Source organism: Mastomys coucha, unplaced genomic scaffold (assembly GCF_008632895.1).
Source record: "Mastomys coucha isolate ucsf_1 unplaced genomic scaffold, UCSF_Mcou_1 pScaffold14, whole genome shotgun sequence".
Classification (NCBI taxonomy): Eukaryota; Metazoa; Chordata; class Mammalia; order Rodentia; family Muridae; genus Mastomys; species Mastomys coucha.
Window position 1 is genome coordinate 84,447,251 of NW_022196896.1, and position 27,320 is coordinate 84,474,570.

Consider the following 27,320-nt stretch of genomic DNA (forward strand, 5'->3'; position numbering starts at 1 on the left):
TAGCCAGCTCCTTCAACAGTGTCTTGTGGCATCAGGACAGTGTACTATTTCCTCGCACTTCTTCAGCAGCGTTAAGGCTCAGGGCACTTGGGTCCACGAGCAGCTCAGGGAAAAGGACCCAGTCCCCTCGTGAGGAGATTGCACTCCAAGGAGGTTTTATCACTTCAGCCAAGATTCATGGTGAAAGGTTGGGGGATCAAGACCCCAAGCTACCAGTCAACTTCAGAAGAGCTAAGTAAAATAAAGAAACATTAGTTTAAACATCGTTTTGGCCTTACTGTGCCATGTTAATGTTTTCTTTAAAGTAATGGTAATTGCAGAGACATGCATGAGGCACCAGTGACCTTTGGTTATATAAAGATGCTCTTAGCATACTAGGCTTTCCTGTGGCCATTGATGGAGAAGTACAACTTTGGCTCACTTTTTTGTTCAATGACAATATCTGTTTTCCATTCAGAGACTTGGGCAAATGTTACTATTGTAGCTCAGGTTTTGTTTCTGAGATCGGTTCAGCCAAAAAAAATGAGACCCAGTCGTCACTACCACCAGACTCATTGTTGACGCTTGTCCTCAGCACCAGTCATTCAGTCAACACATATTGAGAGGCTTCTGAGCAGGTGGCATGCCAACGACGTCATAGTCACTTTCATCCCCCAAAACATGAATAGATGTCTTCCTCTGCCAGAGCTTACAGATTACAGTTTTAGCTCAAGTTCAGCCATGTGGCAGAATACATTAAACAATAAAATTGGAGGTCTGCTGTTTTTGATTGGTCAGAACCTTGTAGGCTAACGTCAAAGATGTAACAACTTCAAAACAAGTTTTGCCAAATTGAGAAGAGAAATGATGTGCCAAGCATGGAGGCTGTTCTGGACTTCACGTGTTTTAGTGAGGGTATATGTAGCAATTAGGGTAGCTCTGAAGTTAAAAAGCACATCCTGTACTACATTACCCATGTTATGTGCCTGTCACCCCACAAAGGTCAACCTAAATCAGTTCATAAAGATAGAATCAGATAAACCTAAGTTAGAAGACAGTCCACAAACCGTCTCTGATTCCCCAAATCAGTGTTACGAAAGAACAAAGCAGAAAACTCTTGTAGAACAAAGAAAGTAAAAAAAGCTGTGAAGATATCACCTCCATGGGTAGGAGCACACGTGGGGTTGGGGGTGTGTGGGGGAGTTCTACTTGCATGCATGCAGAAACATGAATATGGACTGTATGTTAGATATTAGCACTGTGTCGTATCACTAGGCCTGCTATTAATAATGCTGTTGGCCTAGAGCTATGGAGAAAACCCTTACGTTGTAGGAGTTGCACATAGAAATATTTAGAGACGAAGCATCATGATGCCAATGACTCATTTCAACTTGGCCTGAGTGGAGGAGTGTGTCTGAAGCTTATGGGTGGGAATACGTGATTCATCCCTGGTGAAGCCACGAATCTTAAGTGAAGGATATATGTATTTATTTATGGTTCTGTTCTTACTGTTATAGATTTGAAACATCTCCAAGTAAGTAGTCGTTCTTCTCATTTTCCAGTGGGAGTTCGTATCAGCTTTCAGACAGGCCCCTCGTCAGCAAAACGCGTTTGCAATACTGAATGCTGGCATGAAAGTCGTTTTCAGAGAGGACACGAGCACCATCACAGACTTGAGCATCTTATATGGAGGGATTGCCACCACTGTAGTCAGCGCAAAGAAGTCCTGCCAGCAGCTGATCGGAAGGTGACTTACAAACTTTCACTCTGACTATCTAAGTCATTGGAGTAGCGGCAACTGACCTGACTGGCTAAGGGGAGGGGTTGTTCCTTCTCTTTATGGAGTATAGCACTTGAGTAAGCCCAAGAAAAAAACCGGCATCTACAAGGACGATATTCCTGTGTGAGAAAATAAACTTGAGCAACCTTTATTGACAGTTTAGATTCATTTTGGTTAAGTATAGGATGCTCGTTGGGCCCCGCCCACACTGGGCCTCGCCCACACTGAGCTGGCTGCATTCCCTCCTGTGCTTAGGCGTTGGGATGAAGGGATGCTGGACGATGCGGGCAAGATGATTCTGGACGAAGTCTCCCTCCTGACAGCGGCCACTGGAGGAATGGTGGAATACCGAAAGACTCTTGCCGTCGGCTTCCTCTTCAAGTTTTACTTAGACGTGTTGAAGCAGTTAAAGATGAGGGTAAACTTGCGTTTGCCTGGAGGCTGCCCTGGGGAAGGGGGTTTGTTCTAGATGCCTCTCCAGCTTCTGGGAAGGTTAAGGGAGCCCCGTGTGCTGACATCACCGTAGTTCTGTTTGCAAGCTCCATTTCTAAGGCCCATACTCAGTGAAACCCTAAGCTCTCGAGTTCACTCAAACTTTCCCAAAGCAATAGAAACAAGTCAGTAGAGATGCTGTAGCAACATGTAAAATCCTTTGTCAACTCAGTCTTCACAAGGAGTACTTTCCATTAAACAAACTACATGTCTTCACTCCAGAACCCCCGTAGATACCCTGACATCCCGCAGAAACTTCTCCACATTCTGGAAGACTTCCCTTTGACCATGCCTCATGGGATGCAGTCATTTAAGGTGAGTCCATTTTCTGAATGAATACAACAGTTAAAAGAGGCGGCATCTGTCTTTTGACCTGGCTTTACTTTGAATTTCAAGCTGCCACTGTGGTTTTTTTTTTTTTTTTAACTTTTTATTGGCTCTTTGTGAATTTCCCATCATGCACCCCAATCCCATTCATCTCCCCGCCTCCTGTACCTGTTCCCCTGCCCTTGCAACTGCCCTGTTTTGGAAGCCCCTTTTGTTCACACTTCTTTGCTTGCAGTGAGTCATTGGTCTGTTTTGAGGCCTCTGGGTACTGCTACTCTATCAATACTGGAACTTCACTGGGACTCCTTGCATATCCTGTTGTTGCCCTGTGTCATGGAGATCCAGTAGCTTTGCATCTGTAGGACTGGTTCTTTCATGCACTTCAGTCAGTGGGATAGGTGTTGGGATGGGCCAATTCAAAGCCCTGGATCTAGGCCTGAGATCTGAGATGGACAGCCCGCTGGCTCTTCCGCTCTCACATCATTGGGTCTGACTCACCAGTAACCACCAAAACCAGGGCCAGCTATACCCTGCTGCCCGGGTGAGGTGCAGGAGCCCGCTCTCCAAACTGTTGCCTCTGGTGAGGGACAGGACCAGTTCTCCCTCTCTCAAGACCCCTGGGCCAGCTTCCTGCCTGCTGCAGATGGTGAGGAGTGAGGGAGAAGAAGATATCTCTTCCTCATCCATACCACCGCACTGGAGATGAGTGGCAGGGCCAGATCTCCCATGCTTGTATCCTTGAGGCTGGCTCACTCACAACTCTCAAAATGTGCGCTCTCCTAGGGGTGGGGTCAGCTCTCCTGCTCTCAAGCGCCCAACCCCCTTCTATCCCATGGTGCCCACATAAGGAATGGGGCCAGTTCTACACAGCCCTCAGAAATTAACATGTTCCTGCTTAAAAGCCCATACATACCAGGGACAGCCACCTAGGCCTGGCCTTTGGTGGTAACAGGCCCCTGCTGCTAGAGGGCTATGTATGGCCAGATGTGGCCCCCAGTGGCAGCACAGGCCAGGACCCCACCATGGTCCCAGCTACTCACATCAGGCTGTTCCTCACTACCCTCGAGTGTCCAGTTCTGCCTCTCTTCATTGTGCCTGCATCCTTCTGTTTCTCTTTCTCTTTCATTTCTCCACCACTTACTTGCTTATCTTAGAGACTCCTGGGGTCTCTGAGTGTCTGGGGTCCTCTCAGAAGTGTTATGCCTGCTTGTGCATTACAGCACAGGGCAGGAGTCATCTCTGGCATGGTCTGCCCGCCCCTTGGGCCCACACAAGGAGTCTGATGCTCCTCTAAGGTTAACTCTTTGTCAGGGGCCCCTGGAGCCAAACTTGTGATCCTTTCAGGCTCACTTTTCTCAGGGAACATTAGGCCCCTAACCATCCAGAAGTCCACAGGTCAGAACGCTGAGCAGACAGAAGCTCTCTCCTCTCTGCCACCTACAGATGCATATGTGACACAGCATGGGCTCAGCTTTTAAGAAAGGTTCAGCCATGGAATGCTTTTCATAAGCAATCGTCAGTTAGAAAACGCAGTAGAATGGTAGGTCCTACTAACGAAAGCAAATGAAAAACTAAATTCCTGGAAATGAAACCAGGAAAACCAGTGCGTATGTAAAATAAACTTTTAAATTATGGATAATCATTCAAAAGAAGGCCTATTTAAATAAAAAGAAACGTAGCGCACAACTAGGAAGACATAGTATATAAAGATAACAATTTCTCCTAAATAATGCATATATCAAATATATTCCCAATCAACATGAGTTTTGGAAATTTTGATTTTAAGGTTTATCTAGAAATATGAAAGTAGGCATTTATTTTTTTTTAAAAAAAAAAAGTAGTGAGGATTGCGCCCAACCCTATTCAGCACAGAGATGGAGTGTGTCACTCTAATGGTTAACTATATAGGCATTATGTGATTAAACATGATTATTATAGGACTCAAGAATAAATTAAAAAGAACAAGAAGGCAGCACCAAATCCAGAAACATCAGAAAGTGTGTCCTCACAAAAAGTAAAAAGCGTATTTCAAATAAACAACAAAAAGGAGAATGTAGGTAGAGATTTCTGTGCAAGTCACTTTAAAAGCAAAAAACAAAAAACAACAACAACAAAAAGCCATGTTTCACACTTTACAGTGACTGTAAATTCCAGATCTATTCATTTTCAAACATTAAAACAGCACCATGAAATCACTAGGTTAAAAAACGTACAGATTCTTTCTGAGTCTGAGCCCTCCAAACACGACCTGAAACCCTGACAGAGGAAAGCCCGACAGATCCAGCTACATAAAAGAGAATGCGTGAATGATAAGAAATAGTGCCAGCAAAGCCTTACAGATTAATAGACCCAAAGACTTGGCAGATCACTGGGGGAGAAAATGAACTTACGACATTAAAATGTACAGAGTCTCGCTCAGAAATTTTTAAAACGCATTTTAAAGCAACAGCGAGATAAAGTTTCAGTCTATCGGATAGGAGTAATTTACATTTTGATAGTGCCCAGGTCTCATTGGACTTGAAGTATTCTTCTGCAAACACAGTATCTGTTTAATAAAGTTACTGAAACAGAACAACCTATTTGTAAAGATAGTTGGGGGAGGTGTCCATGAGCCCAGCAGCAGGGGGCAGCAGAGATCTCCTGCATTGTGTCTCTTCATTTCCCGTCCTGGTTTTAGGAAAGTGCCTCTGTGTGTGTGTGTGTGTGTGTGTGTGTGTGTGTGTGTGTGTGTGTGTGTGTGGTTTCTGAGGCAACAGTTAAGCTGGGTTATCACTTCTTGTCGTCTTCTCAGCTGTGGTGAGTGTTCAGGCGGCTGCTAGCTGGATCTTACCTGGAGATCCTTCTTACCTGGTTCCATGTTACTCTGCTGAGGAGACATGAACTAACATCTATCCACCGCTCCTTGGGCACCACTGACAGGACAAAAGAATGAGCCCATCCAAGTCCCGCTTGATTAAACCATGAATGCATTGGATTTACTTACAAGGGCATAGATGAAGGATTACTCACAGGACTTTGGGTAGCCCCCAGCAACTGTCTGACCAAGAGGTCCCACCCCAACGTAGAGAACATCCTCCTGACTTCTCTAATCACTCAAATAGAACTTAGACTCCTGTTTCCATCAACCAAGGCCTGCTTACCGAGGCCTCCGCCCTCTGCTCCCATTAAAGAAGTCTGCCCTGGGCCCAGCTCAGCTGGCTTTCACGGTGGATGGATGTCTCTGTACTTAACTAATGCAGGTTAGCTTGCAGGGAATGTGGTAGCTGTTTAACCCTTGATAGGATAAAGTACCTGAGATAAATGAACTTAACAAGAGGACAGGTTTGTTTGGCTCATGGTTTCAGGAATTTACACTAAGATGGTTGGCTCCAGTTTGGGGGTGACGGTGGGGAGGCAGACATCCTGGAGGCCAGTGTGTTGTAGAGCCAGGATGCTCACTTTATGGCAACCAGGAAGGAAATATGAAGAGGGAAAAGAGCCATGGTCCTGATGTTTTCTTCAAGGGTGTGGCTCCTAGTCACCCAAGTCCTTTTTGCTGGGCTCTGACCACTTCTCAGTATCATCCCAGGCCTTTATCACATGAGCCTTTGGGGGAATAATTCAGACCCAGATTAAAGAAGGAAACATAATAAAACTTTTTACCTGTGTCTGTCCTAGCAACTACAAAGCTGCCTTTAGAAGTCTTGATGCACTCTTCTCTGGGCAGACACCAAATCTATCTTTGTTCGAGTCAAGTCTCAACTTGTATCATCTTTAGCACACCTGAGTACCTTTTCTGTTTCATCTAGATGAGCAACAGGAAAGAAGACAAACCCAATAATTTAAGTCGAAAGAGGCTACTTTAGAAAGCGTGCCTCAAGAGAGTGGGAAAGATAACCACTGACCCAGGATCCTCCTAACCCGTGAACGGCCTTGCTTAATCATTTTTGCTCTGTCCTCTTCTCTTTTAACGCAGGATGTAGACTCCCAGCAGCCTCTGCAAGACCCAGTCGGGCGTCCCATCATGCATCAGTCTGGCATTAAACACGCCACAGGGGAGGCAGTGTTTTGTGACGATATGTCTCTTTTGGCGGGGGAACTCTTCTTGGCAGTGGTAACCAGCAGCAAGCCACATGCTAAAATCATGTAAGCTATGATGGCAAAATTGGGTGCCTTGGAATATCTAGCAGGTACCTAGGGACATGGTTGCCACTTAGCAATTAATTCTACCCAACATACTGAAAAACACAATCTGAGTATGTTTCTTGAAAGTACAAGATGATAGGAAAACTGTGGGCTTGGGAGTGTAAACGAGGGACTGGAGGGGGCTTAGTGGTTAAGAGCACTGACTGCGAGGTCCTGAGTTCGATTCCCAGCAACCACATGGTGGCTGGCAGCCATCTGTAATGAATGCCCTCTTCTGGTGTGTCTGAAGACACCTACACTGTACTCATAGGGAGTGTAGATGAGGATGTTGAACGAGCAGCTTCCGTCTGAAGAACTGGCCACTAGTATCTAAGAATTTAATGGGGCAAGAACAACTTTCCTACCTCATGCAATCCCCAAAGCTGTGATTCTCTAACTTTTATGAATCTACTTTCAGAGGAGCCCAAGCTTCTCAAAATGCCAGCAGCTCCTGAGTGCTGGCCCTAGAAGCATAGACTCACCCTGAAAGGGGAGGGTAGTCTGTGCCCAGGGGAACCAGTGTCCTCCACCTCCTGCAGTGTGTGCCTCAGTTAATGCCCCCACTATTGATGTCCTCGCACGGACAAGGTCCCTGCCACTGGGTGACACACTGTGCTTCTGGTTCTTTCCTAGATCCCTTGATGCCTCCGAGGCTTTGGCGTCACCTGGTGTGGTTGATGTAATAACAGCTCAAGATGTACCTGGTGACAATGGCAGAGAAGAAGAAAGCCTATATGCACAGGATGAGGTAGTGTGACAATGGTGTCTAAGGCGCTCCTAGTACAATCACTGTAATGGCAGTGTAATAGACATATACATTTATGCATGTATATATACATACCTGTGTGCGTACACATACACATATACTCCTTCTAATGACCAGAGACTACTCACCTGTACTAAGCCTTGTTTTGTAACTGACTTGAGACAGCGAGAGCTGCCTAAGCTGGCTCACGTCTCTTTCTTTTAAGATGAAAACATTGAGACTCACGGGCTTTGGTGATTTATCCGAGGCACATTGCTGGTGGGGGCTGAGGCACGGGTTGAGCCCGTGCTCTTTGTTACAAGTCCTTCCCCCACTATCCCAAGCCCTTCTGCTTGCCTGGTGGACAAGGACCTGGTGACTCCAACGTTCCTTTCCTCTGTGTGTCCTTGGCTTCTTCTTAGGTGATCTGTGTGGGTCAGATTGTTTGTGCCATAGCTGCTGATTCTTATGCTCACGCCAAACAGGCCACAAAAAAAGTGAAGATTGTCTATCAAGACCTGGAGCCCATGATTGTGACAGTCCAGGTAAGTTCTGATTTTGGGGGACAATTGGCAGTGAGTTACCAAGCATTGTTAGGTGTCTCGAGATGCAGTACTTGTGAAATTTCTTAGCCCCATGGCAGTTGTCACACACACTGGTGATAACATAGACAAAAATATGGGGTTTTGTTTTTTTTTTCTGGAAGTTTCCGTCTGCCTTCCTCTTCCTATCAGACACTTAGAGTGGGTACTCTAATCCCACTACAGACCCCTCCTGTGGCCACTGGCTCTAAGGACACCTGAAACAAAATTGTCCGGTTTTGAATCTTAGAAAGTTCACATTTTTCCTCTTAGGTGGATTTGAAAATTTGGAAATTTGGAGTAATTTCCTCTTACCATCTGCCCTGGGTTCCTGCTGCCCAGGGAACCATCTGCGCCATCTTTTAAGTTTTCTGTTGCCGTCCATGGGACTGGCCCACTCCCCCTGAGTGTGGAGAGGATCCTTTTTTGCCTAGGCTTTTCTTTGCCTTTTTTTTCTTAAAGTCCGAGGCACCATGCAGCAATTCCTTCTTGTGTTTTGAGGCAGGCCCCCTAGAGAAGGAAGCAGGTCCACTCCCCAGCAGAGGGACGGTGACAAGGATCAGCCTCGCTGTTTGGCAGACCGGACAGCACACTGAACACTGTTTCTTTACTAAGAGCCGAAGAAGATTTGGCCATGGATTTATGCAGTGGGATCAAATGTAGTAAATGTTTTATCTCAGATTGGAGGTTTCTACCCTGCCTTTGATGGTTCAGTTCCCAGATAAAAGACATAAAGCATTAATGTTTATAATAAGCCTTTAAGCACTAGAGCTAGATAGATATCTACCCTCTAAGCTATTTTGCCTTCTTCCCTATAAATAACCCTGAGATATAATTTGTCATATTTTGCCTGGGCCATTCTTACTCCAATTGACCAGCATTCGTGGCCATGTTTTCATGACTCACCTGCCCCATGGCATCTTCTCTTTCCACCTTCTCTCTCTCTCCCTCCTCTCATGATCCTGCTTCAAACCCCAAGCCTAGGAACTGAAACCCTACCTACTTCTCTCCTGCCCAGTTATAGGCTATAGGTGTCTTTGTTCAACCAATAGTTTTAAATTAAGGAGGAAGTTCACATAGTATCACTTGGTATATGTGTGGATTCTCTTTACAACTGCTTGTCCTGGAGGATTGTATGGTATACCTATAATATATTTTATACCATAATATGTTAAAAATCATTTCATTGTATTAGAGACATATGCCAGAAGATTGTCTTATTTGTCAGTCTTAATAGGAATTCCCATAATGGCCATAACTTCTAATGCATACACATGTATTACATGATTACAGAATCAGCATTTTCAAAAGTTAAAATAGTTGCCCAATGAAATCCTGAATATGTATCTATAGTTTGCTACACACATTCCAGTTTATCAAAGTCTGTAAAAAGAAATGCATCCACTTTCCAAGTTTCATTTCCTTGGGTACTTTAGAGTTAATCCCTGTAGAGTTTGGTTGTACAAAGAACAAGTAGGATATGTCTTTACAATCTTTTTGGATTGTTGCTAAATGATAGAAAATTCTTTTTTTATATCTTTGCTGTAATCATGCTTTTTAAATGAAATTCTGGAGCCTCCAGCATATTTCCTATCAATAGCTGATCAATGTCATCATTACCTTGTTCCAGAGGGCCTGGTAGACCCATATGAGATTGGATATGTGTTATATACAATGGATGATTTCTATTTCTGATCACTTGTTGTAGTTGAATAAACAGTGAAGTCAATTTAGAATCGTCCTGAGTAAGTTCGGCAGTTTCTATATGCAAAACAACTCTTTCTGCATATTGAAAGTCAGTTACTATCTTGAGAGTCTTGGAAATCTAATAACACCATAAGAATAACATATAACTCTGATTTTAAAACTGAATTATAAGGACTCTCAACCACTTTATGTTTTCTGACTTACTTCCTGCCTGTCCTGATTTATTTGCATAGTCGAATACACTTGAGGTCAAGTGCTAAGGAAAAATAAGGGTGAACAGATTAACCTTACCACATGGTTCATTTCATCAGAATAGTCCAAGATAAGGGAGATTAAGTAATAGCAAAGAGGTCAAGAGTAAAATCCAAGCAGCAGGAGAAGAAAGCACAGGTGGACGCCTTCATAATCTTCCTGTCTATGACTCAACTTCTAACTTCTGTAAGAGAAAAGATCGATTGATTAGTGATGTGAAATATGTATACCTCAACACGAAGAAAAACGTGCGAGGAACAGAAGACAGTCAGCAGCTGGAAAAACTCTGCGAGCTGCCACATCGGAAACAAACATATTCCCTAACTATATAAAGATTTCCTAGAAATAAATAAAAAGAACAACTAAGGAAAACTGAACAAAGGATACAAGTATACTGACGGAAAGAAGAAATTGCAAGTGCCAATGTATGAACCTATTAACCACAGGGGCAATTTAAAAGGTAGAATGAACTGCCATTTTCAACAAAAATATCTTGCCCGGGTCTTGTCTGTATAATGGAACTGGAGCTTGATTCATGGTGCAGTGGTAGAGTGCTTGCCTAGCATGCAGGGGGCCTTGAGTTCAACCTTGCTGAACACACACACACACACACACACACACACACACACACACACACACACATGCTGGAAATCTGTGGAGCTGTGTGCACTTTTTAAATGAGCGCATTCTCTATTCATGCCTATGGGAAGATCTCTACATTGAACTGATGAATGAAGGCAAGAGTGTACATAATGTGGCGAGTAAGACTAGAGGCCTGTGTGCATTTGCATATATCTAAAATACATAAAAAGTAACAGTAGTGCTCACCTTTGAGGTGTGCTCCCATGCACACCCATACTTCAACAGCCTGTGGAGGTGCCGTGACACTCTGAAAACACTGGGATGTGTTGGTTAATTTCAAAAAAAAAAAAAAAAGTTTTTAATAAAAGCTTTGAAAAAAAAATCCCAGTAAACCATTCACAAAATAAAGACTCAAGAATGCAACCAGGAGAGATTTTGAGAGAGACTTGGATAAGTTAAGGAACAGGATTTGTGTGTCTGTATGATATATCTGAATACATCAATACATTTAGCTGTGACTGGAGGGTGAGATGAACGCTAAGGCTAGTGTAAGGGAGTTTAGGCTAATCTAGCATTAAGCCTCCACAATGTTTCTTCCAAAGAATAAAGGACACAGGTGTTCTCATTGGGAAGACTGGCATGCAGAGTTACATAACGGGCTCCATTGCACCATGATCGTGTCTTCCAAGATGTACCAGCTCAGAAGATAGGATCTAAGGTGTCCCCATATTCACCAAGGGATTACACAGTCATGTTTAGAGCATATGTTATCCCAGGGAATTTGGAAATTGATGGCTATCATCACGTATGGGTTTCAGCATGCGAGATATACAAGTGAGCAAACTAAGCAACATACATAATGCCTTCCATTTGTTACCTTCCCAGGATGCACTGCAATATGAATCATTCATCGGACCCGAAAAAAAACTAGAACAAGGAAATGTTGAGGTTGGATTTCAATGTGCCGATCAAATCCTCGAAGGTAAATTCTTTTGCGGGAGGCAGGGGAATTGTAGGGAGGAGTTGAGACAGGGTCTCACTATGTAGCTCTAGCTTGCTTCAGACTTGCTATGGTGACCAGGCTGGCCTTGAACTCACAGAGATCTGCCTGCCTCTGCCTCTCAAGTACTAACTAGGATTAAAGGTGTGCACTACCACACCCAACCCTTGAAGTCCCTTTCTATCTATCATGGGAGTTTTTAATATATTCATGCTGTGGCTTCTTTATAAGTTGAAGTGATGGCTGGTGGTGTATCCCGGCATTCTAGATGATGAAGCAGAAAAAAACATGAATTTGACAGCAGCCTGGGTTGGGGCTTAGCAAGAGCTGCCTCAAAAGCTACAAGCAGAGGATTCAGCTCAGTGACACTGCTTGCCTAGCATGCCCAAGATCTGGATGAACTTAATGAATCTTAGCTCTACTCATGAAGTGAGCAATGAGGGGGACAACTCAGAAGATAAGACTGAGAAATTTGGGAAATATATGAAAGAGTTTGATTGGGGGAGGGGGCGGGGGTGGCTGGACTTGACAGGCAATGAAAAGTGTTCTTAGTTTGAATAGGAAACTGACAGTATCTCAGTTGCCATTTAGAGCACCTGCCAGGAGAATCTGGATCGAAATGGGAAGAAAGGGTCCATCAGAGGTCATATCAAAGGTCATTACAATGTCCCCAGTGAGACATAACTAAGACAATAAGGCAGAATTTAAGTGAGAATGTAGGCACTGACTGTGGCCAGCAAGGAAGACTCTGAGGATGTGCTATCCAGGGGGAAGTGATACTATTAGCAACAGCAGACATGTTTGTGGGCAGGCAGATGAGGGGTTTAAGAAGCCAGAAGACCCTGATGGGCACTGTCCAGAAAAAATGAGGTGGAATTCATTAAGAATTCAGATGCTTGGCTGGCTCAGATGGACACAGACACCCAGAGCCAAACAGTGGATAGAGCTTGGGGACTCTTATGGAAGAATAGGAGGAAGGATTATGGGCCCCAAAGGGTATAGGGACTCGATAGGGACTCCACAGGAAGACCAACAGAGTCAACTAACCTGGAACCTTGGGGCTCTCAGAGTCTGAACCACCAACCAATGAGCATACACAGGCTAGACACAGGGCTTCCCAGACATAAATAGCAGGTGTGCATCTTGGCCTCCATGTGGGTCCCGAACGGCTAGAACAGGGGTTGTCCCAAAAGCTGTTGCGTGTATGTGCAATATGTTCTGCTAGCTGGGCTGCTTTGTCTGGCCTCAGTGGAAGAGGAAGCACCTAGCTTCGCAGATACTTGAAGTGCCAAGGTGGTGGGTAATACTCAGGGGGCCACCTTCTGCTCAGAGGAGAAGGGGAGGGGGAAGGGGGAAGGGTTGTGGTGGGGGTAACTGGGAGGGGGCAGTGAGTGGGATGCAAAGTGTATAAGTAAAAATAATAAAATTAAATAAATAAGAAAAATTCAAATGCTTGGGAAAGAGTGGCGCCAGAGACAAGCTTTGGGACGATCCATAAAAATCAGTCTAATCCCCAAAGGAGCAAGAAATATCTAAAAATCCACTTAAAAATCCATATTCAACCTGTTTCCACAGGCGGTTGGCATGACCACCAGACAAAAAGACCAAAACCTGATGTTAGAGCCAAAATTGATACCGTGAAAAGAAAACCTTCAGACAAATTAAAGTTAAGCTTAATTGAGTGAAAGATGACTCTCAGGTTAAGCACCTGAGGAGCTGGGAACACACTGCTCTCGAAGTGTGGACAGGAGGATTCATAGACAGGAAGTGAAGTGTGGACAGGAGGATTCATAGAGAGGAAGTGAAGTGTGGACAGGAGGATTCATAGACAGGGAGTGAAGTGTGGACAGGAGGGTTCATAGACAGGGAGTGAAGTATGGACAGGAGGGTTTATAAACAGGAAGTGAAGAGAGGTGCAGAAACTGGTCAGTTGGCGGTTTGCGAGTGGCTAAAGCTCAGTCACTGGATTAATAGCTGAGGCTGGCCTGTTACAGAAAACAAAACAAAACAAAACAACAAACAAACAAACAAAACAGCTCCTGGTTAGACTTTCTGTCCGCTTACATCATTAATTAGGGTAAAGTTCTTTATTGCAAGTATGGAGGCATTCTGGGGCCAGATTTATTTTAACATAACAGTATTACAGTAAAACTTAGGCACCAAACACATGACAAAAGGAGGCGTGGGAAGTAACTGGGGACAGAGAGAAAGAGAGAGAGAGAGAGAAAAAGAGAGAGAGAGAGAGAGAGAGAGAGAGAGAGAGAGAGAGAGAGAGAGAGAGAGACTCTTCAGTGAAGATTTGCTGCACTTGTTACAGTTTCAAACCTGTTTCCCAGCGAAGTCAGTTGAACATGGTGATTCCGGGATGTTCAACCCAAGATTCTCAGCCATGAAAGTCAGTAAAGTCACAAAAGGAGTGAACACGGCCTAGAAATCCAGATCAGTTTAAAAGTTGTGTCTGTGGATTTATCGCAAACCACAAGTCTTTTACTCCTACACGTACCTCTACCTGCTACAAACCAAACTTTTTTTTTTAAATCTTTTCTCTATTTATTTGGGGGGGGTGTGCGTGCATGCGCTAAGTACACACATGTGGAGGTCAGTGAACAATTTTTGGGAGTCAGCTTTCTCCCACTGAGCCATCTACTGACCCACAACTTTATTTTTTTAATACCTATGATTGATCATAGGCTTCTAAAATGTTTCCTAGCTCCTTGAGTGAAATTTGTATAAAGGAGAAGGAGGGAGGGGAGGAGGAGGGATGTTTATCATGCTCTCCCGCCCGCCTCCCTCATCACATACACCATTTGTTCTTTCTACCTGAGGTCTCTACTTTCTCTGGGTTATTGCGTGGGCTGCGTGCTGCTTACAGAGTTGAGACTCCGTCTCTGTGCAGCCAGCTAGACAGGCACTGGACCACTGTGGGTCCGAGTGCAGTCTCTTCCAACTCGGTGGATAACTGAGATGTAGTCTGTGTGGTTTAATGCTTCCAACAAACAGAAGAAAAGGCATCCGGATGGTTGTCAGGATTCAAGTACAAGCTTCTATATGCTGTGTAAAGTCATTAACTATCCTGAGCATCCTCATTACAGAAATGAATTTCCCCTTAGGTAAGAGCATCTTATACTTCACTCTTACCTGATTTCCCAATTGTCACTCAAGCCAACAAAAGTTAATTTCTAGTTCTTAAGAACATGCTGACTGAGTAGGTAAGGAAATGGAGCCAAGTGCATAGGAAATTTTAAATTGCGTGTAATTGCCCAATTATGCATATTGATAGCTGCTTTTGGAAACTTTGTCAAATGGCAATGATTCTTTGAAATCAAGAGGGGAAACTAAATGCCATTCCCATGACCTGAAATAAAATAATAACATTTAGCAAAACAGGCCACAGCCTGCTTCAGATGTGTTTAGTGATGCGTCTCTAAAGCCATGCGTGTTTGCTGTGTCCAAAAGGGGAGGTGCACTTGGGAGGCCAGGAGCATTTTTACATGGAGACTCAAAGTATACGCGTGGTCCCCAAGGGAGAGGAAAAGGAGATGGACATATATGTGTCAAGCCAGGATGCAGCATTTACACAGGTAGGTTCCAACACACAGGCAGTCACTCATCTGACTTAAAGGTAAGAGTAACATTCAGACAAAAGTTCAATATCAAGTCAGAGGCAAAACCGAGCCCTGGTTTTTACAAGTTCCCTTTAACCTTCTACAAAAGTCTACCTCATTGGTCTCAAATGGTGACTACTTCCCATCTCACTAGGCAGTAAATCGAGGCTGTGAGGTATAGCTGCTCCCAGTCGTCATCTTTCTGCAGCCCCACTCACTGCTAGCCTGTGGTGAGGGGCCCTCCCTCCTCTCCAGCCCGAAGCTTTACATCTGCACCACAGGCTTCCCACGTTTGCCTTTGCTGTGTCCATAAAGTTAATCTCTAGTTATTTAGTACCTGTTCATATCAGTAGATTAAAATAAGTCTGACCTATTTGTATGCATGTATACGTACATGTGGGGTGTGTGTGTGTATGTGTATGTGTGTGTGCGTGTGTGTTTATGTGGGTGCACATGCATGTGTGAAAGCATGTGTGCAGGCCAGAGGCCATCCTCAGGTGTTTTTTTGAGACAGGGTCTCTCACTGGCCTGGATCTTCCTATGTGTGCTAGGCCAGCTGACCAGCAGGTACCTAGGATCTGTCTCCTTTTCCTCCATGCTGGGGTTGTAACTAGACATCACCTCAGCTGGCTTTTTCTGGGGCTTGACATTGGGTCTGCCTGCTTGTACAACAATCACTTTTCCAACAGAGCTATCTCCCCAGGCCAAGTATGGCCCATTCTTAAACATAAACCCACCCCAGCTGAGCTGTGTTGTGAGTTCAAGGCTAACTTAAATCAGTGAGACTTGGTCTCAAAAACTAAACTAGAGGGCTGGAGAGATGGCTCAACACTAAGAGCACATGCAAGTTCAATTCGCAGCACCCACATCAGGCAGCTCACAAGCACTTGCAACTCCAGCTCCAGAGGATCCCACACCTCTGCTCTCTTCTAACACCCCACACACACCCCTAACCCCCCACATACACATACACACATCCTTAAGTGAACTGAAATAAAGTTAAAAGCATGCCCTGATTTGGCTTCACTAGTAGGTTGCCTCACCTCTCCTCCCCTTCTGAGATGTGTTGTTAAAGAGCTTGCGTTTCCTACTCATGCTTCCATTCGGTTTCTGCCAAGGTTGCTGCTGCTCCTCCAAACACTCGTGACTGGACATCCTCACGGCCGGCCCCTGTGCATCACTAGTCCTAACGTTCTCCGTATAACTTGCTATGGAGCCTCTTCTTTTGCCAAATGACTGTGCTTTTTCAAAATAAAAATTTACATTAGTAAAATATAAGAAGGAAATGCGCTAAATAGGTGTGTTTATGCAGACACACATATAGCCATGTGTTCCTACACTATTCTCCTTATATTTACAAGAAAGCCATTCTTGGGAAGTTTAGCATTGATGATCACTGGTAGATGAGCCATAGTCTAGTTTCCCCCAGAGGCTCAGTCACAGCTAAAGACAGATCTGGTCTTTCTGCCCGAGTTCTACTCTATTTCAGAGTTTGCAGCCTTTCTTACACCTGCGCAGCTCCATAGACATTATGCCTTTGATCTCAGGTCTTTCAAAACTACATAGGCTATCCTGAGTATACAGACACGAACTCTGTTCACCATCAAGTTTACACAGCCCTGCCACATTACTCCCTGCCTAGGACGCTTCAGGTGTGTGTGTGTGTGTGTGTTGTGTGTATGCGCATGTGTGCACATGCGTGTGTGTGTGTGTGTGTGTGTATCTGTATCTGTGTGTGTCTGTGTATATATGTGTGTGTGTATCTGTGTCTGTGTGTATCTGTATGTCTGTGTATGTATGTGTGTGTATCTGTGTCTGTGTGTATCTGTGTCTGTGTGTGTCTGTATGTCTGTGTATGTATGTGTGTGTATCTGTGTATATATGTGCGTGTCTGTGTATATATGTATGGGTGTGTCTGTGTGTCTGTGTGTCTGTGTATCTGTGTCTGTGTGTGTCTGTATGTCTGTGTATATGTGTGTATGTATGTGTATGTGTGTGTGTGTCTGTGTCTGTGTGTCCCTTTCCAGCCATGATCTTACTTTCTTGTGTGAGCTCCTTGTACCATGCTATCCTGGTGGCCACACTCTCTACCCATTGAGTCAGGAGCAATCATCCCCTGATTGAGGTTTGAGGTAAGCATATACCCTCTATTGAGCAGAAGTATAAGTTATTTAAAGACTGGGAGTTGCCATTTTTTAAACTCCCTCACCATGTTGTAGCATGGTTGTAGCTGCAGCCTGGGTTGTTGCTGTCTTCCCCCTGATCTACTCCTTCCACTTCAGACTATCCGCTGACTAATAGCGGCCTCCGATTTGCCTTCATGCGTCATGGTCTGCTGATGGGCTCTGCTGGCCTGACCTGGAATCGTGTAATGTTTCCTTTCGCATAGTGCCCAGCTTCCTCCGCCTCTTATGCCAGCTCATTTATATTAGGTATTAATGCTCAGAGCTAGGGGACCCTTTGCAGGAGTGTAAGGGTTGCTGCACAGAGGGGGGTGGGAAGCCCAGTGTGGCTATTTGTAATACAATCTATCATTCATTAATTTTGAAAAGCCCTACAGACGTATCCTCTCAGCTGCCATGTTACAGGCAGCCATAGCATTGTCTGCAGTTGGTACTCAAAATAGATAAAGAAGTCTGTTCTTATTGTAGGCAGTGAGAAAATACTACGACAGTTCTTTGGTAGAGGACCTTGTTGCTAACTGTCTGTTCTGTCTCACCTTCTTGGGGCCCTGTGGCCCACTACTTATAGGAAATGGTGGCTCGCACCTTGGGCATCCCAAAGAATAGGATCAACTGCCATGTGAAAAGGGTTGGTGGAGCCTTCGGAGGGAAAACAAGCAAGCCTGGGCTCCTGGCATCCGTGGCAGCCGTGGCCGCACAGAAGTGAGTGGATCTGGGAGCTGCACTCACACGGAGATGGCTCCTCTGCATCCCAGTTCTTACCCTCTGGTCCCAACAATTTTAAGGGCTTTTTTTTTTTGAGACACTCCCAACATGTGCCAAGGGCTTGCTGGCCTAGTCAGCCTCATTGGGGAAGGGGGACACAGCATGGGGAACGGGTTGACACACTCGTCTTTCTGTTTTCCCACAGCGTCAGCAGCAGAGTGGGTTCTATTCCACATGCCTGCTACCTTTCAGCTCAGCTGTCAAGCAAACAAGAATAAGTCATCAGACAGTTTGATTAGTCCTTAGTATTCATTGAGACATAAGCAAAAGCCTGTAGAGATAGGCGGGAGGATGGACGGGAAATGAACATTTGGATGTTATCCATGAGGCTGGTTACTGCTCCTTGAGGAAGAGGACACCTGGTAGCACATTAAAAATTTAGTGTGCTTAGGACAAAAACTGCTGACCGTCACACTTCCTGGAAGGGCTATGTAGCGAAGGACTGCAGCAGGACACTTGTTTCTCACTAAGCCCCATTTTGATTTTTTTTTGAGTTTTTTTAATTGTCCTATGTGCATGGATAACCTATTAAAAATAATGTAGCTCTTACTGAGGCACATGGCTCACAAAGTGTGCTGATGTAATGATGGAGAGACTGGATCACAAATCCTGATTCCATGAGGCAGACCTGATGTCTCAGATAACCTAGAATCTAGAGGGAGTACTCACGGCTCACAAGTCACCTCTCTCAATCCTCTCCCCTCTCTCTCTCTCTCTCTCTCTCTCTCTCTCTCTCTCTCTCTCTCTCTCTCTTTTCTCTCCTCTCTTCTTTCTCTCCCCTCTCCCTCCCTCTCCGTCTCTCTCACACACATACACTCACACACACACACACACCCATCTCTCACTCACTACTATGTCCTAGGAAAGACACAATTACAAAGATATGAAGCATATGCTTAATTTTAGTAACCCCAACCACACTTAAGCAGACTATGATGGTAAAATAATGGGGAATTATAAAATTAAATTATTACTATTATTAAATGGTAAATAAATCGGGAGTTCTAAAGTGAATTACTGAAGGAAAAGAAGGTTGGGTTGATGTAATGGAGGCATGCCACCAGATGTCTATGCTATGCTGTTTTTATTACTATGTATGCACGATGTATACGTGGGCTGCATCACATATATGAAGCTCAAAGGACAACATTACGGAGTGTATTCCTTCCTTCTACCTTTATGTTGGTTCTGAGGATCAAACCCAGGTTGCCAAGCTTTCATGCAAGCCCCTTTTCTCATTGAGCCACCTCCTCAGCCCCATCTGTGATGTGTCCTTAGAAGGTGGCATCTGATGTTCCCCGGGAGGGACTCTCAGATACAGACTGAAGTCGGAAATGACCAGAGGAGACTGGAACTCCAACTGCAGTCATCTGGAAATGAAAATTAAGGCTTAGACAAATGAGCACTTATCAAAGGGGGAAAATTAAAACCTAGAAATTTTGCAGAATAAAAAAAATAAGTGGTGTGATTTAACATGAATTGGTATTTGGATAGAGAATGCAAGGAATTAAGGTATAAAGTTGGACATGCATATCAACGAGACAGTGACACCACTAACATTAATGGAATGTGGTTACAAAGGGGATAATACAGGATTCACACACACACACAAGTCTTCTTCTTTGGTTTTAAATTCCCCAAATTACTTTGCGGATAGGGGGCTGGAATCTAATTAACAGCCGTTAACCTTTTCTAAAACTTTGGAGCCAAACAGAGGAACTCCTTTCCTTCCTGTGAATGAACGAACGAATGAACTATATCGTCTTAAGCCTACAGGAAGTTTCCCAGCCACATCGTTTACCAGGAAGCAGCAAAAACTCAGCTCCCTTCTCTCTCCTGAGAGTGGCTGCATTCTGGTTCTGTCTCCTCTGCTTGATGGAATGGCAGTGGTTGCTGGCACATTCTGCAAGCCTGAACTTGAATCTCACATCTGTTAGAATTGTGATCTCGTGCCTTTCTTTCTAGGACTGGCCGTCCAATCCGCTTTATTCTCGAGCGTGGGGATGACATGTTGATAACTGGAGGACGTCACCCACTATTTGGGAAATACAAGGTGAGTGGGTAGCAAAGTCCCTGCACACACACCACTTCAGGGGCTTGAGGCTTACAGCTCAAGCCCTTTGGAGCTGTCTGCTCCCCCATGCAGTGTGGTGTGCGTGCTCTGGCCTTCTTACCAAGTCTCAGTGTCACTAAGTGTGACCTGTGAGTCACTGCACATAGGAGGAAAAGAGATGCTAATATGGAGACTGGGATCATGACAAAGATGGACAGAAACTGGCATTTGCAGGTCTCTCCATTCCTTGGGACCTCTAGAAGACAGGCATTTCTGGATTTGATACTTCTCTGAACTTGACTCATCCTGTACATTCATGAGTCCAATTCAAAATACTTCCAATTTGCTGAAAGATTATTTCCTAGCAACTTCAACCTCGTAGAATATAAAGCCCTGTAGGACAAAGAGAACATGCTAAGAAACAAGCAATAGACCTGACCTCCCTGGCTTCAACCGTAAACCCCAGAGACTTCAGCCCGTAGGAGAGGAGACTTGTAGACATTAGCATAAAGCCTGAGTGGTTTCTCATTCCACTGTGATCAGATAGATACACATCCTTGCTCAGGGACAAGGACCTTCCCTAGGTGACTTCTGCAACTGAACCCCCAAACTCCCTAGTGTGTTCCCCTTGACTGTTTTCATCTTCAGAGTGTTTCCTCCATGCCAGATGCCACCCTGCTCATTCTCTTCTGAGTACCTGGTGCGTACTTCCCAACCAGATGGCTGGGGACATCCCATCTCCACACCAGACCGCTGCCTTCTTGTGCAGGAGGCATGTCTGTTTCCTTGGTATCTCCCACATAAAATGTGCACTGAAGTGCAGTATGCACTGTAGTGAAGTCTGTGACGATCAACACTCTGGAAAGGAATCAGAGCTCAGACAGACAAATAAGCCTGTTCTCCTTGGAGTGGCCATTCATTCAGCAGACAAATACTTGGTTCCACAGGACCTACCACAATCAATTGAGCCCCCCAAACCAGGGCACCTAGAACTCAGTCCACTGCAGTGTTCCTTTGTAGTTCCTGATCTTATCCTTACAACTAAGTATATTATAAACTATTGCCAAGATAGATAATATTTCTATAATACTGTGATAAGAGCTACTTGCTTTGTGCGAAACAAAAAAAATAAATAAATAAATAGAAGAAACAGATGTGTGGGCTGAAGAGAAGGAGAACCAAGATGTAAGGATCAATGTGCTGAAGGGTCAGGAAGTGTTCCAAGGACAGAGATGTCTAAGGCACATGCCAGTGGGTCAGTTCAGTCAGAATCCCCGCCCCTCTCACAGCTGCTGTGACCACCTCAGGTGCAGCATGAACCCTGACCAACACCCATCTCCAGCCTCCCTGTGCCTGACTAGGTGACCCAGATCCAGCCTAGCCAGGAGGCCGCCATTGCTCAAACTGCTGAAAAACTATGCAGAAGGGAGGAGAGCCCCTCAGTGTTCTAATGGATGACAGAGCAGATTGCCCCATCTCTTTCTCTTAGGTTTTTGAGACAGTCTCACTCTGGTAGTTCTGGATAGCTTGAATGCTTGGGCTGTAAGTGAACTTCCTATGGGTCAGGTCAGCCATGATCAGAGTGTGGTCACTGGATCAGCAGCAGCAGGGTCACCTGGGCATTTGCTAGAAACAGAGATTCCCAGGCTCAGGTCTACTGAGTCAAATACGCTGAGGTGGGACTCAAGCCTTCAGATGGTGGTGACATACATGAAGCCTTGGAGTGGGTGACAGCATTGTCCCTGTTGTCATGCCTGAGGGTACTGAGGCATAGAAAGGTGGAACGGGCATCCACCAAAGCAAGTGGCAGAAGCTGGGCTTGAACCTAGGCAGGCCCACTACCCAGCCCATACTCCTGGCATCCGCTGAACTTCCACTTGTTCTGTTTAAATGCTCAGGAAACGATATTCCTACCACAAAACTCACAGGCTCAAACGTTGCTTAACTGTTCACAGATTGGCTTCATGAACAACGGAAAAATCAAGGCAGCTGACATCCAGCTTTATATTAATGGAGGCTGCACCCCAGATGATTCTGAACTGGTAAGTGACTTGCATCTTGGTGACAGGACACTTGGTGATACCCAAGCCTGGTGTCTTAGAGGGTCAGCTTAGAAGGCTCAGCCCGCTGACCTTACGCACTTGCCATGGGTGATAAATCATGAGCAAGGGTGGCTCAGGATGCTTCCAGATCTCTACCACCTGCTGCCTACAGAGAAGTCAGGGAATGGTAAGAGGCTCTAGCTCTGAGGCACCCCGTCCAGGAGGGTACCTTGGGCTTGCTTTCCACTCACTGAACTCTAGGGTCTGGGTGTGAGCATTTGATGAATGTCTTAGGCTAACCCCCAGAACTTTCCCTGCAGAGAGACCTGAGTCTTCCTTTTCTCTTTACTATCCTCTCTGGGCAGAGCTGGGAAACAGGCTAACATACAGAGAGCAGGGTTTGGGGTTTGTCTCAGGCAAATCTCCTCTTTGTGCCAGGGAAAACTCTTCCCTATGCCTCCTGCCTCTCCCCTCCTACTTAGAAACTAAGCCCTACCTAGGCTGTCATCCAGACCCAACGGCTTTTGCAGTGCCTTTCGATCCCTCTCACACAGAGCCTTCCCGTGCCTGTCACAATCTAATCCTTTAACAATAGATACAAGGACACCATTGGCCTAATTGGCCCTTTTCCCCTTCTAAGTCTTCCCATCGAATCTAAAGGTGTAAGGTAGGACCACAAAAGTATGTTGAAACTGAGAACAACATCTCTTTCTTTTCTTTGGACAAAAACAGTACAAACAAAAACAAAGCAAAACAAAACTAAACCAAACCTTGTAAGTTTTAAGAATTAAAAACAGGCAACGAAACCATAAAACTAAGTACACAGCCATACATGTTGATGGCTGGAAAATGGCGGGCAGGATTCCTTTCTGGCTGTACCAAGAATTAAGTAAGAAATACACCTCAGAAGGGTTTGTCTGCCCAGCATTGGTGGTGCACGCCTTTAATCCCAGCACTTGAGAGGCAGAGGCAGGCGGATTTCTGAGTTCAAGGCTAGCCTGGTCTACAGAGTGAGTTCCAAGACAGCCAGGGCTACACAGAGAAACCCTGTCTTGAAAAAAAACAAAAAACAACAAAAAAAAAGAGTTTGTCTTCATCCTGTCCAGACAAGGAATTTGACTGATGCCTAGATTTTTTTTTTTTTTTTTTAACCTTGGAACATTTTTTAGGTGATAGAATATGCTTTGCTCAAACTGGAAAATGCTTACAAGATCCCCAACTTCCGTGTCCGAGGTCGCGTCTGTAAGACCAACTTGCCATCCAATACAGCCTTTCGGGGATTTGGTTTCCCCCAGGGGGCGTTTGTAACAGAAACCTGCATCTCAGCTGTAGCAGCCAAATGCCACTTACCACCAGAGAAGGTAAGAGGAGCTGGCAGTTGTTTTAAAGTCTTTAAATAGATAAATGGACCATTTCTAGTTCTCCATGCCACGTTGTTTCTTAAGTGCTTCATTTGATAATGTGCTGGCTCTGCGATATTCTAAAGAGATGGCCCATCTCTTTAGAGCTAGCTCTTGGAGATCTTTTTGTGAAATTGGGCGTTTTCATCCACCAGGTTCGAGAGTTAAACATGTACAGAACAATCGATAGGACAATTCACAAGCAAGAATTTGACCCAGCGAATCTGATAAAGTGCTGGGAGACATGCATGGAAAATTCTTCCTACTATAATAGGAAAAAAGCTGTGGATGAATTTAACCAACAGAGTTTCTGGAAGAAGCGAGGAATTGCCATCATCCCCATGAAGTTCTCAGTTGGATTTCCAAAGACGTTTTATCATCAGGTGATTATCAGAAACACTTAAAAAGTTGTATATGTGTATGTACACGTACATGTATGTATATATATATTACATGCACATACATATATAGTGTGTGTGTATATATATATATATATATATATAGCATTTATATATGTGCATGTAGCAAAAGCTCTATTGATACTAATTCTTAGAACACTAGTTCTCAAGCTTCCTAATGCTGTGACTCTTAAATACAGTTCCTCAGGTTGTGGTGACCCCCACTATGTAATTACTTTCATAGGTACTTCATAACTGTCATTTTGCTACTGTTATGAATTATAACATACATATCTGAGTACATATCTGATATGAAGATATCTGATTCTGATATGTGACCCTGGTGAAAGGTTGTTTGATACCCACCCACCCACAAAGGGGTCTCGACCCACAGATTGAGAACCACTGTCTTAGACAATAACTCCAAAGGCAGGGGGTATTTGTTTGTCAGGTTGGTTTCTCTTGCCCTCAAAGCTACAATATTGATGGTTGAGCAACTTCTGATAACAAGATTGTAGTTCAGGAATACTTCCTTAAACCTAATCCTGTCACAAACCTGTTGTGCTCTGATTAACTTCTAAGCATTACTGCTGGAAACCGGTTCTGAATCTGCCCTGCCCTGATGCTTAACTCTTATAGTCAAGCAATGGTGAAATTTGACCTCTCTTAAGGGTTCTTCATTCCAGACTACTACATAAGCCCCTGTCTCTGCTATCTGCCTTTCTCTATCCTAGCATGGGGCATATATGATGGTATGGGTAGATGCATAATGTTCAGTGGACAGACAAATACTGTATGGGTGATGATACACTGTAGCAGCCATAAGAAAATGAAGGATTTTTTTTTAATGGGTATTCAGTTATTCTTCATAATCTTCTTGAAACTGTTTCCTGAGGTTTTGAAAACATGAGCTGGGATTTTATGGACATCACTTTGCAAGGAAAGTGAGCTCCCAGGATCCACTTCTGTCGGTGATGTTTCACTGTCTGGAGGTTTCTCATAAAGCTACACTTCACCTTGGGAGTGTAGAGCTAGCCAGAACCTAGTCATGAGTCTTTTAAAATCTGTGCCATCACGATCAAGCAAAGGCAGAGTTGATGGAATTTTAGATTATGTTTTATGAGAACTGCATGGGAAGAATGATGAGAGCAGCTGTGGGTTCTATACTCAGTATCTGTGGGCTTGTTGTCTACAAGATGGGAATGTGAGAAATGCTCCAGCTGCTGGGCCCCTGCTCCCTTCCCAGGGCGGCCACAGGGAGAGAGCAGCCCCACGTCCAAGTGCAAGTGAAGTGCTGGCAACTAGGTCACATGTTTGCAGCAACTCCTCTGCTGTCTTTGCATTCTGCCAATAAATCCTTTAAAACCATAACATGGCTGGGCTGTTCTACCACACCCCAGCTAATGATGGGAGGCAACCACTAGCTTCAGGGAAGACAATGACTAGTTAGTTATTCAAGTCCATGTGACTAGATACTACCCATGTTGTTAACATGAGCATGGTTGTTCAACTCTAATTGGCCCTGTCTCCGAGAAACAACTCTATCTACCTATTCAAAACTAACAAGTTTATCTGCCCAAGATTATACGTGCTCAAAACACTTTCTGCTCCACTCTTGAAAGAAGGTAACATGAAATCAAATTATACCCATTTTATAGACTGTGTTTCAATGAGGGGCTTCTAGAGGTGGTGCTTAAATCTCTAGATTTCTCTCGTTTAGTAATTCAAGTGAATTACTACCCCACTCCAAACATCATTTATCCAGAATACACAATGGGCGTTTAGTGTACCTCCTTATGGGAAAAACAGTTACAGTATATTTTGACAATGAAATGTTCTACTGATTTGTTTGCAACTGTATAAATAATATGTACTCAGTATTACTATAAACAAATTTAAAAGACACCAAAAGTTTCAAAAAGAAAAAAAAATCTCTTGAAGCCAACCATACAAAGAAAACTGCTATTGGTTTTTTGTTAGTATGTTTTCCTGTACCTCTGGGAGTATCTATGGATATCTGTGTAATTTGGAAGTCACTGGGACCACTTCTCACATAGTGTGCTCAGTTTTAAACGCAGTTGCACAGGGCTTTCCATTTTAGTTTGAGAGGGAAGCTGTCTCTTTATCTCTCCTTTACCTCCAGCTACAACGACATCAATGTTCTTAGTTTCAAGTGCATGCTTCTGCTTGTTTCTGCATGTCTCTTTCCAGGAACATAGAAAGGCAAGGGAACATTCACAGGCCAGTGGGAGTGTGTGATGATGTCGTGCCTTTGAGCGAGACTGTTCTTCTCACCTTCCACTTTCTTCCTTACCCAGTGATCAAACTGGAACTAACAGCACTAAGTGGGAAGAGAAGAGGTGGGGCATGGGGAGAGCTGGCAGTGTAAAACTTGTCAGCCTCTCTTGGAATCCCAAATCCCTTCTGAAGCCACTGTAGTCACCTGCTCTGAGCCTGATCAACTCGGCACACCTTCTCCAGCACCTCCTGGGTGATTGATGACTTTATCCAGGCAAAGTGCAGTGATCTGGAGATTTGCTGCTGGAAGGGCTGGGTGTGTGCCTCATTTGAATGTTTAATGGCTGTGTGGCCCTGACAGGTCTCTGGCTCTCGTCATCATTTCTCATCTGCAAAATGGAAATGGTATGGTAGCCATCATTTCAGTTCTGGGCCACCTGATAGTCCTAGGGCAGGAGTATATGGCAGAGCTAAAGTCCCTCTTGTCCAGGGGCAATAACCCCATGGATGAGACACATGTCCCACACATAGATACAGACTGCACAGCTTTACTCCATCAATGGGACAACACCCACTCTCTGATTCATGAAAACTCTGAGTCCCACAAAATAATGCCTGGTCTAGCAGGTGGGAGAGGGTAGTCCTGAAACACTATCAGAGCCAAAATAGCCTTTGCAAACCATTCCAAGTACTCCAGGGAGGTTGAGGAGGGTAGTTCTACAACAAGGACATTCATCAAAGAAGAGTCCAACATGCTAGATGGGAGTTGGAGGGATGGCTCAGTGGTTAAGAGTACTTTCTACTCCTGCAGAGAACCTAGGTTTGGTTCTCACAAGTGTCTATAATTCATGAGAGTTATTCAGACAACCCTGTATAACTCTGGCTTCTTTGGGCACCAGGCATGTACATGGTACACAGGCATACAGGAAAGACTCATACACACATAAAATGAAGACAAATTTTTTAAAGAATATGCTAAACATGCTAATTAGAAAAATAACTCTAAATATTTCAATACTTTTGTACT

General features: G+C 44.4%; 1 protein-coding gene and 1 pseudogene across 3 annotated transcripts in view; one reads left to right on the forward strand and one right to left on the reverse strand.

Moving 5' to 3' along the window:
* Window positions 1–27,320, forward strand: part of LOC116088454 (aldehyde oxidase 3) — an 83,541-nt gene that overhangs the window by 31,419 nt on the left and 24,802 nt on the right. For all 3 annotated transcript variants that reach the window (XR_004117899.1, XM_031367553.1, XM_031367554.1), the window contains 13 exons: window positions 1,542–1,726; window positions 2,015–2,177; window positions 2,474–2,566; window positions 6,534–6,703; window positions 7,376–7,490; window positions 7,910–8,032; window positions 11,495–11,591; window positions 15,066–15,190; window positions 17,966–18,099; window positions 20,128–20,215; window positions 22,171–22,257; window positions 23,427–23,618; window positions 23,813–24,040. Coding sequence is in view for 2 of the 3 variants with exons in the window: in XM_031367553.1 (XP_031223413.1) it covers window positions 1,542–1,726; window positions 2,015–2,177; window positions 2,474–2,566; window positions 6,534–6,703; window positions 7,376–7,490; window positions 7,910–8,032; window positions 11,495–11,591; window positions 15,066–15,190; window positions 17,966–18,099; window positions 20,128–20,215; window positions 22,171–22,257; window positions 23,427–23,618; window positions 23,813–24,040 (1,800 nt within the window). In the remaining variant the exon portion in view is untranslated. The remainder of the gene's footprint in view (window positions 1–1,541; window positions 1,727–2,014; window positions 2,178–2,473; window positions 2,567–6,533; window positions 6,704–7,375; window positions 7,491–7,909; window positions 8,033–11,494; window positions 11,592–15,065; window positions 15,191–17,965; window positions 18,100–20,127; window positions 20,216–22,170; window positions 22,258–23,426; window positions 23,619–23,812; window positions 24,041–27,320) is intronic.
* Window positions 3,940–4,092, reverse strand: LOC116089660 (annotated as a pseudogene).